General features: G+C 33.2%; 1 protein-coding gene across 1 annotated transcript; it reads right to left on the reverse strand.

The window, feature by feature from the left end:
• Positions 1-3117: 3117 nt before the first annotated feature.
• On the reverse strand, positions 3118-7893 carry LOC128178333 (probable caffeoyl-CoA O-methyltransferase 1). Its single transcript, XM_052845450.1, has 7 exons — positions 7755-7893; positions 7490-7656; positions 6677-6833; positions 4629-4838; positions 4392-4492; positions 3671-3829; positions 3118-3375 (listed from the first exon to the last, which is right to left on the reverse strand). Exons 2-7 carry the CDS (start codon positions 7628-7630, stop codon positions 3322-3324), a joined length of 822 nt encoding a protein of 273 aa, XP_052701410.1. The 5' UTR covers positions 7631-7656; positions 7755-7893; the 3' UTR covers positions 3118-3321.
• Between the last annotated feature and the right edge of the window lie 4199 nt (positions 7894-12092).

A 12092-nucleotide genomic window follows, 5' to 3' on the forward strand; every position in this document is an offset into this window, starting at 1 on the left:
ATATCAATTTTAGTATAAATATTTATACCAATTTAGTAGTATAAGCTGATAGACACTCTCATGGTATCTGATTTCATTGAAGATTTGAATCTTCAAATCTTAAACAAATGTCTACAGAACTATAAAGAGCTACACTTATTTTTATCACTCTTTACGTTGAGGAAAAAGGTAGTGACCTTGACCTGACCTTTATCCGAAAACAAAAAGGTCAAATTTAATTAAACTGATAGAATCATTAAGTAATATGATCCGTTTGACTGTGTCAAAATTTCATGCATTTCTTATTATAAGAAGTATGTTTGATAATAAAAAGACTCCTTCCTTAAAGCCGGTTTGTCTATCTTATTATTAATTTTAAGCATAAATAAACAGTTCGTAACGATTAATTAAAACATTCATTTTAGGTCTGAAACTGGAATTTTCACTTCAACATTCAAAATAGAAACAAACGCGAAGAATTGTAAGCTCTGTAACTCGCTTATGACTCATCAACTGACACTCAAATGTTGGTTGCCTATTAAAAATGCCTTACTGAAGCAAAATCGAAAAAATAGTTTTTGACCAAAATCGTGACCATGCCCCTTTAAAACTAAAAGCATGATATTAGAGCAATTCAAAAGCAGTGCTGACTGTTGCATTTCAATACAACATAGATTTTACAGTTGGAACAAAGTTAACTTCAACAAGCATTCTGAGAGTATTGCATATGCAATGCACGTTACCTAATGGTTTGTATTATTCTATGAAAGCTCGAAGCATACATCTATTTCAAAACTATTATAAACTAGATGTTATGCTTTAATCAGAAATAAAACAACAGAGGAAATTCAAACTACATAGTTAATATAGAAATTAGATAAAAAATGGGTAAAATAATACTCTTTGATTTATCTCCTGTAATTTCGCCAAGTCTATTAGGTATTTGCTGGTAGAAATTTGCGAAAACAATGCACTGTTATGCAGAATATCATTTGTTACAGTCTTCTGTACCCCGAATCAACAGACCAACCCAATAACGAACCCGATGGTAATAATACAAAAAACCCTGTCGATTAAATTTACAACACAATGCTTGACACTATTTTACAGAACTTATTCGTTTGTTAGAAACAATAAAAGGAATGGTACAAGTAATGCACGATATTATTTCTGACTACATACATGAACTTGCTTCGTTTATTCAATTCACACTTAACCCGATAACAAACCCGAACATTAAAAATTGGAATATAAAAAATTAATTTTCTCGAAAATATGTCAACCAGACGCTACAAAAGTTTCATATTATTCCTCAAACGCATAAAGAAAAAAAGTGTGGAAAACTAAAGTGGGACAGACATACGGACGGACGGACAAACAGACAGACAGACAGACAGACGGACTGACGGATGCAGAGGAAAGCTATAGTCCCCTCCGTTGAAATCGGCAGGGGACTAATAAAGTCATATTTATACGTACAAAATACTTCTAGCAACTAATGAATAAGTATTTGCTAAGAAAAGTAAATATAGGACTGAAAATCTCGAAATTGTTCCAATTACGATCATTTTTCATATGATTGAAATTTTTTTAATTACATACATTTTTATATCTAAGATTTTTTAAAAACTTCTTTCTCTTTACCAAAATAAAGTTGTACATGACATAATGCGGCAAAACATAATCATAAAATGTCTTTTAACGTCGAGCTCAATTTTAGGCTCACCTAGAAGTTAAATATATTCTCACTGAATATGGGCAAAATGATCAGAGTTTCTATTGCAGGGATTAAGCTACCAGGCTAAAAAATAGCAATCCAAGAAAATTTGCCCACACAAAACTAAATGTAGTACTGTATTGTTACGTACAATGGTACTTTCTACATATGTAGACAGTATATTTTGGTGTGGATCAAAACTTCAGGAATTAACACTCTAAGGTTTTTTGGCTACCCAACCTTTTGAATTTATATAGATAAAATTTCAAACTAATGAACCGACGAACTTTTAAACTTTCGGATAACTGGACCATAAGGATAAGAAATCTTCAGACTATAGATATACGTACATGTATACCAGACCGTGACCGCTTTGATGACCAAAGGTATGCAAATAATATATTGAATATACCGTGTATACACACTACCAAAATAAAGGATTTGTTGTTCTTAACCTGAGAGTGAAAGCAAATTTTAAACATTGTATTTCTAGACATACGGCGTTTTAATCAACACTTGGATTGCATCCAAAATTCTCTTTTATTTTCATAAAGAGGGATATATAAGTGAAGATTGTGTGCTTTTGAGCTCGTTCAACCAGATATTTTTCACGTCCCTTTTATTGTTCATTTGAAATATTGTCCATCAAATAATGAATAAAAAAATAAGTGACTGTATAGTGTGCGCAATGTACCTTTAAGTTAACGAATTGTACATTGTTGAAAAGAATATCATCAATAGTCATTGCTAAAAAGTAATAATATTTGTTATGTGTAAATAACAAGCAATGTCAGATATTCATGAATAACTATATGATGTGACAGAATAAAACACGTATACACATATTTGAACTAGCATATTTTGATCAATCTAAAATAAAATTAGACCCCAAAAAAACTCACCAAAAAACCAAAATGAATTTGTCATTATATCTTTAAGAGTTAACCCAAATTAAAGAGTTCACCCAAAATAACGTGTTGAATTAGCATATTTTGATCAATCTAAAATAAAATTAGACCAACCCCCCCCCCCCCCCCCCCCAAAAAAAAAAAAAGAATTTGTCATTATATCTTAAAGAGTTAACCCAAATTAAAGAGTTAACCCAAAAAAACGTGTTGAATTAATAAAAAACCAGGTAAATATGCTTATGAAATAACGTCAAATGTTTGTGACGTTATTTTTTTGTTTTGTAAAAAATGTCACAAGACCTTTTTTTGATGGGCGCAATCCTTTATAATTAACTATACTAGTAATTCAGACATTGGTTATGGTTATACCAACAGGTATAAACCTTTCTTCCAGATTACAGATAGCATATTCGACTGTACATCCAATACTAAATTAGATACATGTACATCTTAGGTGATGAGTGTACGATGCTGCTTACATTATTGTGGTCATTCAAAACCCGTTCTTTGGTTTATGCACATTCATGTACATGCCGCAACATAGGTTTTACTTCACTTTTGCAAAACGTACAGGTCTTAATTTTATCTTATGTAAAGGTTAAAGTTTATTGATTATTAAGTAAGTTTTATTAACTATTATTATCAAGGCGCTATTTTTATTATGCTATTAATTTAATTGTTAATATATAAATCAGTACAGCGTGCTTAGGCTTTCTCTCAGTCCTTCATCCTCCTGATGAGGTATACTCCATCTCTCACAGGAATCATCACCTACAGTAAAACAAGCTTATAGTGTCAATGTGCAACAACTTAAATATTTTCCAAGCCTTTATTTTAAAATGGACACGAAATTAACAAAAGCTTTTACAAAATCAATCATGTGGCGATTCGTGAAAGATTTGCCATAGAAATAAAAGCGATATATATGAATTGTCTCCCTTTGTTTAACATAACTCAGTCGCTACTCAAACATTGTGTACGTGCGAAACATTTTAAAAACATACATTAAGTAACAATCTCTCTTTATTAATCTCATCTCAGTGCAATGGGTCAGACATACATGTACCTTGTGGACATTTTTATCGCGGAGAACCATTTCGTTGAATTCCAAAATCGCTCCCGAGTTCGATTCATATTCCTCTCCCGAGTACGGGTCTCCATCTTTCAAAACATTATCCACAATGATCGTTCCCTCCGAAGCTAGCAGATCTTTCTCAAAAATCGTCTGTGTTTAATATTGATATATTTTGATATAATACAAATTGTGAATAATAAATATTAAACATTTAGTCCTCATTTTTTCCAACAAAACTGTGAATAAATCGACACTGCGCTATGATTTTTACTTGACCCATATTAAAACCTGTTTGGTATTTTTTTTTTAAAAGAACACTTCATTGATGCATGAATTTCACATAAGAATTCACATTCTATGATAGAGACTGCTGCAACAATTTAATGTTTATGACTCGGCTTATGAAATAGAGGTTCAAGAGAGATAACTTTGACTAGACTAAAATTAAGTCATATATAAATCACGTATAATCTGAAAATTTGAAAACTGGTGTTATATTTTGAATATGATTTACTATAAACCAAATTAAAATAAAAATCTTCAATACCATTTCAAAACTAGCCAGTGCTAAAAAAAAAATTTCCTCAGGAAGTTTAATATAAAAAATGCATTTTAATGTATAGGCAATATCAATATTTTAAAAGAAAATGGTATCAGATATTCTGGGTCACCATGTACAAAGTTATGGAGGATGATAAACTTATAAACTAACCTTATAATATTGAACATATCCCGTCTTGTCAGCATCGATGAAAATAACATCAAACTTCACTTGCTTCTCTGCCAAGATTTCCAGGCTGTTTAAAGCTGGCCCTAAACATATTCAAATTTTGATAATTTGCACTTAAATAAAAAGGCCTGGTTATAATAATTACAGGGCACGAAGGTAAGATATTAAATGGTTTAATACTAGTTTAAAATTGCAGGTAACTGCACTGTCAATACAAACCTATCATAATTTCAATTTTATTCCCTACTGGTGATCTATTGAGAAAAGATCTTGCCACATCCGCGATGCCTTTGTCGATTTCCAAAGAGACCACTTTGCCGTCTTTAGGAAGGGCTTCCGCCATCGTAAGTGAGGAACAACCAGTGTAAAGTCCAATTTCGAGGACCATGTTAGCCTTGCTGGCACTTGTTATAAGTTTTATTAACTGGGCTTCAAGTGTAAAAAAAGAGGAGTAAAACTCATGAAATAGTCGGTAATTACATAAATAATCAATTCAAATGCATGTATCTTTTATGATAAACATGCATCGTTTAAGAAATGTGCAAATAAAAATCAAAGTACGGTAGTACTAACGGGAGTTAATTTTATCTTTTATTATTAACTATAAAATCAACGATATTTTATTTTGTATGGCAAGTAGTTTTTAATCTGTGTTTGCATTGGGCACATTTTTATGATATAAATTCTCGGACTTCCGACAAAAAAATCGAGGAAACCCCGTACAAATCATGTTGTGTAATATTTAAAGATAAAATTAATTCCATCAAATTTAGACAAATTATGTATCAGTAATCGAAATATTTCTGAAAATTGTATGGATCCAAGCATTATCAAACTCTTGTCTCGTTAAACCAGATGATCGTCTGTCTCCGTTAATCTCCGACGAGCAAGAGAGACTATCTGCTTGTCGGAGATTTAAGGAGACAGCCGAGCGTCTGGATGAATACTTTGGTGTAGGAATACATTCGACTACAACAAATATCCAAATTGTTCGTACTATTTAAAATCTGACTATTTTCAATGTATTCGTAATATTTTTCTTCAAAAAGCAATGGTTCAGCATACATTACAGCGAATTTATCGCTTTTTTTTTCCAAGACCTAAGTCTTGTCCGCAATAAAGACTTGTGCTTAGCTCCAAACACTGTTTCACTTTCGGTTTGCCAGAGTAACTGCATAGGAGAGTTGATCAAAATCAACTCCCAAAAATGAAAATTATGCATGTTGACCAAGAATATAATTTTATGCCCTGCATCTCAACATATTGTACGTGACTGTATTCTATACATGTCCCTATACCGCTTACCATCTCTCCCTTCTTAATGGCTTAAATGAATATTATTACTCATTAGGAGGCATATAGGAAAGGGTTTAATGATAGTTTTCGTAAAAAAGTAATTCCTGTAGGTCGCCATCCTGGTGGTCGAGCCAGCGAGAATTTTCCTCCTTGAGCAACCAATAACAAACGATTTTTGCAGAAATAACTGGGTACAAATCTAGGCTATTATAATATCGCATTTACAATGCAGTGGAGCCCTTAATAATTTATATTCGTTAGAAAAACAGAGTTAACTTCATCAAACTGCCCGGCAAGTTTAAGATGGTATGGGACACTTCCATATTGTGACGTATTCTTTATCGAAATAAACATATTTAGATTATATATAGAATTATTGTTTATCGAAACAAACAATAAACTGAAATATTTAAGTAGTTTCTTTTTAAAAATTGTCACCTGCTAGCGTAGAGCGGTGGGTTAGATGGTTTACTACGAATCTGTAAGTTCGAGTTCGAATCCCATATTTTTACTCTTGAAATATTTTTAAAAGCTATTGTTTGGATAAATAATTTAAAACAATTTGAAAATTCTAAATCTGTGAAAGTATTTCAATTATAATGAACTTTCATCCAAACATTAATTTCGACAGATGTCCAATACCACCTTAATAAATGGGTTGAATAATGAAGAGTCTTGGCTTGTTGACCTCCAACATGGTGGCCGACGGGAAATAACTCTTACTAAAATTGCCTATATTGAAAATTGTCTGGTTGGCTTGCGAAATATACATGTACATGTATGTATAGGTATTTAAAAAATAACAGAAAACACTCGTATTCCAGGTGGATGACGTGTGAATGGTGGTCATTTTCAAACTCTCGTTTGTCACATGAATCGCATATTCTCGGACTTTTTTTTCTACAAATTGAGCTCTGCCGGAAAGGCAAAAGAAGTTGCAGTTGATGTCACACTAAATTAAAGTAGTATACCTTCAAGGTTTCCAGTCAACATCCTGGGAGTCGCGTAGTATGACACTCTGCCTTCTTTGTGAGCATCTTCCCACGGATAAGCGAAGGTCTCCTTAATCAGATGGTCAAGGGCCGGACTAGGCTTTGTTGTTTGGTCTTCACAATATTGCCATCTTTGCTTCAAAAGACCAATTTTCCCCCAATATAGTATGGAATTCATTTAACTAATGATACAGATATTATTTTAAAAATCTTTAGATTAAAAGAATGCGTCATGTTGTTAACATTTTACTACCATGTAGATAAGACTAGATTTGAGTCAACAGAATAAATCTTTGATAAATCAAAAACGATGAATTTACATTTTTCAGTGTCTTTTTATGTGATAAGACTTCAGTCCAATAAATTCAAATGGTGTATTGTTGTGGTGAAAGCGGGGTTTGTATAATTAAAAGAAATGAAAATCACATAAATATGATAATTTTCTAATACATGTACTTAATCGACGTACAATTGCTGAAAATAATTTAAATAAAAGTACATGTACATGTATAAATAAGGAATAATTCTTCTGAATATTATTAGGTGATCATTTTGGTCGGAGCGTGATCAAATCTATTATCTTCAAGCTTTCTTGGATTTCATCATGCCCCGACCAAAATTATCACCTCAAAATACTCAAAGAATGATTCCCTATCCCTTATTTAAACCTTGACGCATATAAACGAGTATATAAGTTTATGTAATATATATATGTCAAGATATTCAGTTTAGTTAACATTTACATGTAACCTGGAACTCCACTATGTATATTACATATTGTATGTATCTTACTTGACAAAGCTCTATAGCCCTATTTATTTCAGCCTTCAGGTCCCGAGGGAGGTCGCCATTTTGACATAAATCCATGGCTCTCAGAAGATGGCGATATACGGGATCAAACGAGTAACTCCTATCATCGCGTCTCTCCGCCATGTTTCAGCAATTTTACTGAAGTATAACTTTGATAAACGTTATAAAATTGATTCAAACTAATCGATATATATATTTTTTTGTTTCATAATTTTTTTAACATGTAGTACAATTGGTAACAATATACCTTTTTAAAGTACAGTCCACGATCACGTTTCTACACCTGCAACATACGCAGTTATCATTGTCAGCATTTCCGCACCCCATTCATATCGTCGGTCCTAACTAAAGCCATTTTCGATCCGACAAAATTTTATTACAATCTTGAATGGAATTCAATTAGTAACAATGTACCTTTTATACAGTACAGTCCACGCTGATCACGCTTCTAAACCTGCAACATATGCGGTTATCATTGCTATATCGCCAAAGTTTGAACTACAGCCACTTCCATCTGATGAAATTCATTTCAAACTTGAATTCAAAGCACTGTCGCACATCTGCTGGTAAATGTCTTTTAATGAAAAATATTCTTCTAGGCCAAATATTTTCAAGTTTTGTATCAGATGACAAATTAAACAAGATGTAAAGTCACTGCGAGTCTCGCTTTTAATTTTATTTGATGATTGATGAAACTGTATGTCTTCCTTGATTATTTTAATCCTCAGAAGAGTATTAAGAGTTCGAAATAATTATTACCTATAATTGTTTAACTGTGCCATACAAAATTGACCGCCGTCATTAGAAAAGGCCAAGGAAAAAAGAGAAAAAATGACGTCACAATGCCCAGAATACGATGTCAAAATCGATGTGGTTTTTTGCCTTAATTGTAATTTTAAATAATTGGAGTTTGTCTTAATTAAAATATTAGGACTCTGAGAATACTGTAAGTTTAACTGTTATTTTTAACTAACAACAAGCAGCGCGCCTTATCTGTATAATTATATTTACATCAGAATTGTTCTACCAAGTATTATTCCCTCTATTTCTTACGAAAACATGGCTCTATATAGAAACAGCAAGAAGGAAATCTACACACCCCGTTTATCGATTAGTCGAAATCTACAGCGGCTGAAGCTGACAGGCCTAAAATTGACACGCCCTGTTTATCGATTAGTCGTAACCTACAGCGACCTAAGAAAATTTACGGAATGCACGAAATAATCAAGATGATGTTATAGAATCAAAGTCTCACAGGAGACGATTTGACTTTTTCTTTTAGCTCAACTACTTATGTACATTAACAGTAATTCATTGAATTTTATTTCCTTTTGATAATCAATTCATTAATTAGTTAAAAGAAAGATGTTGATAACAATAAAATGCTTTCTTTGATGATTAATGCGGATTATGATGAAGGTAGCGGTCATTGTATTTTTTCTGCAATGTCGCTACCTTCATATCCCGAATGAATCATCAAAGAAAGCATTTTATTGTTTAAATATAATCATACCTCTTGTGTACTCTAAGTTAATATTTTTATACAGAAATTTTAGAATATGAAATTCTCGCATATTACAAGGCCCTTTTAGCTTGTGAATATCATACTATATATACATTTACTTGTCTTTTTTTGTCTGGAATGAAATAAAATGTCTATATACATAATCTTCATTTAAAACATTTTTGTTATGTAATCCTTTATGTTTTATGCTACAGGTAACTTATTGTACAGGTTTTAAATGTTGAAAGCAATACACACAAATGGTCCTCAACAGTTAGGAAAATTTACTTTAATTAAAATAAACATAAATACCAACATTGGTATTTAAAATATTATTTTACAACAATACGAATTTATCATATCCATATCATCTCCAGAGAAAGGCATACATGCACAACAAATATGCTGACCATTTTAATGAATGGTTCTGTAAATGTGACTCCAGAAACATATCAGAATTTGAATGAGAAAGACATATTTCCAAAGGTAATATTAATTTCACTAGGTGCACTGCTATTGGAATCACAGGTATCGCACATTTTCATCTTTTTTCACACTGGCCATCACTTGAATTTTCCTCTTTTCCATCACTTGAATTTCCCCCTTTTCCATCACTTGAATTTCCCCCTTTTCAATGAATTATTTCACTCACTCTCTGTTGTTGTTTTTTCCTGTCTAAAATATCACTCAAAATGCCAATCGTATTTACACTTTCATCTGGATCACTGAAATGTGATTGGGTCAAAAATATACTTTCTCCATCTGATGAAGACATCTTTTCTCATTGAGTTTTACCCAGAGAGTAGTCAAAAGTCACCTTTGGTATCATATAAATATAAACTTACCTGGCACTGTCCATTAAATTCAACAATACACCATTATTTTCACCCCTTTTGCTGTTGTTTTTAATTGCACAATAAATAGTGTTACCTAATCTTAGCAATCATTCAAGCCAACACCTGAGACAGTTTATTAAGTTAACAATAGAGAAAATATTTTAAGTAGGATAAAATCCTCAAACTGTCCATTCTGTGAGAGAAAGAACTGTTCTCGGCCCTTCGGGCCTGGGGCCGAGAACAGTTCTTTCTCTCACAGAATGGACAGTTTGAGGATTTTCTCCTTTACTGAAGGCCTGTCCCGAGACACAGTTAGATTATTCTAACTTAACAGAGTGTAGTGAAATTAATAACATTATTGTAGGCTTAATCAAAGCTTGGTTATGTAAATGTCAACAATACAGTGTGTCGATGTATCTATTTCGTAAATGTCATATGCAATGTGAACTCGTGCACGCACGGGTCAAAGTCTAGTATACAATAGGAACGCAGTTTAAAGTAAAAGTAGGAGCAGAATTTACTCTATCAGAGAACGCAATTTCATTAGTCAGCCGGGCTGACTTAATAAGTAAGGATGAAACTTCAAATGCGCTTGCGTAAATCGGAATTCTGGAAAGGAATTCATTCATCTTTTATTTCCTCTATAAAGAGATACAGTATTAAGATTTAAGTTAACACATTAATCTATATACAATTCAAATGATATTTTCAGATAAATCATACACATAAAGTCATCAAGTGAAACAAATATTCCATTTGTTCTACACAAGTCATATGCGCGAGAGCGCTGCACATAGCCGTTGATATTGTGCGCATGCACGAACTAACAGTTTCGAGTTTAGAATTCTGAAGTTTCTTTCCTGAGATAAAGGTAAAACGGTTAGTGGTTCGCGCCCCAGGACAACCAGAAAAAGATCTGTCTCACAAAAGCCACACAGTTCTGCTCCAAGGTCAATATGAAATGAATTAACAATTGTGTTCCACCATTCATTGTGGCAGTCAGAGAGCGCCACAGGACAACGTTACGTGAAAGAAAATGTCCTCATATGTGGAATTGCACAGATGACACGTTGAAAGACATAGAGTTTTCGTTGATACAATTAATTTGCAGGTGAACTTGAAGTTTCGAACATCACTTGCGTTATCCACGAATAACCAGATGTTACAAGGTTTGTTATGTTGAAAGACGGAGTTGAAACGATGAAAGTCGGGATCCATGAGCATTCGTATTTGTCGCTGTTGAATGTGGAAGTCGTTGATCGTGGATCGAACAATAGTTTTTCAAGAATATTTATGTGGGAAGGTACCTGTGGTCATCCAGGTAAGCAGGTAAGTGTGTAAGTTGTATTTCCTGAGAATATCGATGATATCTGGAATGAAGCCCCTTGGATCTGCAACCAGCTGTGTCAGGAAGGAGAAGAGTCTTGAGATGAAGATTTGTTTTGAGAGGCACAGAGTGCTCATGTTGCATAGCCTTCCTAAAAACATCAGTTTTCTGGCGTCAATTTCGGCATGGATGGGGAGTATATCCATAAGTTGTTCACACATGTCAGATCGAGTGAGCTTGGGTAGATTTAGGACAGCCTTGCAAACCCCATGTTGAAAAGTGCTTAAACGCCTGTGATCCTCTTGTGTTAAACTGGCTGTATATCTCCCAGACTCTCTCAATGAGATTCGAGGGAATATGTATACTGACAATGGTTTGCGACCATGGAATTTAGAGAGCAATCTATGTAAAGATACAATTTAAGACAACATGAACATGTATAGTTGTTGTAGATCACTTTGTAAAGAGTGCAAAACCACATGTACGCTTGTCTCCTTGCATACACTCATAGAATTAGTTTACAAACTATAATCGTACACCCGAATGCTATGATTGTTCTGAACGCTAAATGTGTATACCGTATATTCCTTATTTTACGCGAGTACTTGATTCCGCGGTTCCATTGTTTTGTATCAAATCGCGATGATCTTTTTGTTACAATTTCCTATTAATAGTACATTTTAAAATCCTCGAGGGTTGCTTCTCGCGATTTTAAGCGGATATTAATTCCTATAGTCTGTCCCAAGATACATGTATTTATGCAGCACATTTGGACGATTTTTAATAAAAATACACGTACCTGTGAAAGAAGTGAAATTGAAATAGTTGAAAGGGATAATTTCCATCTTTCACTCGGAAAATTTACAGGAACGAAAAAAGATTCCTTGCGGAGATTTATAATGGGAAATGTTTACATCT

This window comes from Crassostrea angulata, chromosome 3 (assembly GCF_025612915.1).
Source record: "Crassostrea angulata isolate pt1a10 chromosome 3, ASM2561291v2, whole genome shotgun sequence".
Classification (NCBI taxonomy): domain Eukaryota; kingdom Metazoa; phylum Mollusca; class Bivalvia; order Ostreida; family Ostreidae; genus Magallana; species Magallana angulata.

Bases quoted from the DNA above. Each gene is read 5' to 3' on its own strand.
- LOC128178333 (XM_052845450.1), bottom strand. From the start codon at position 7,630: ATGGCGGAGAGACGCGATGATAGGAGTTACTCGTTTGATCCCGTATAT. The intron at 6,834-7,489 runs GTAAGATACATA...GGTCTTTTGAAG, and splicing joins GGGCTATAGAGCTTTGTCAA to CAAAGATGGCAATATTGTGA. The intron at 3,830-4,391 runs GTTAGTTTATAA...TATTAAACACAG, and splicing joins GATATGTTCAATATTATAAG to ACGATTTTTGAGAAAGATCT.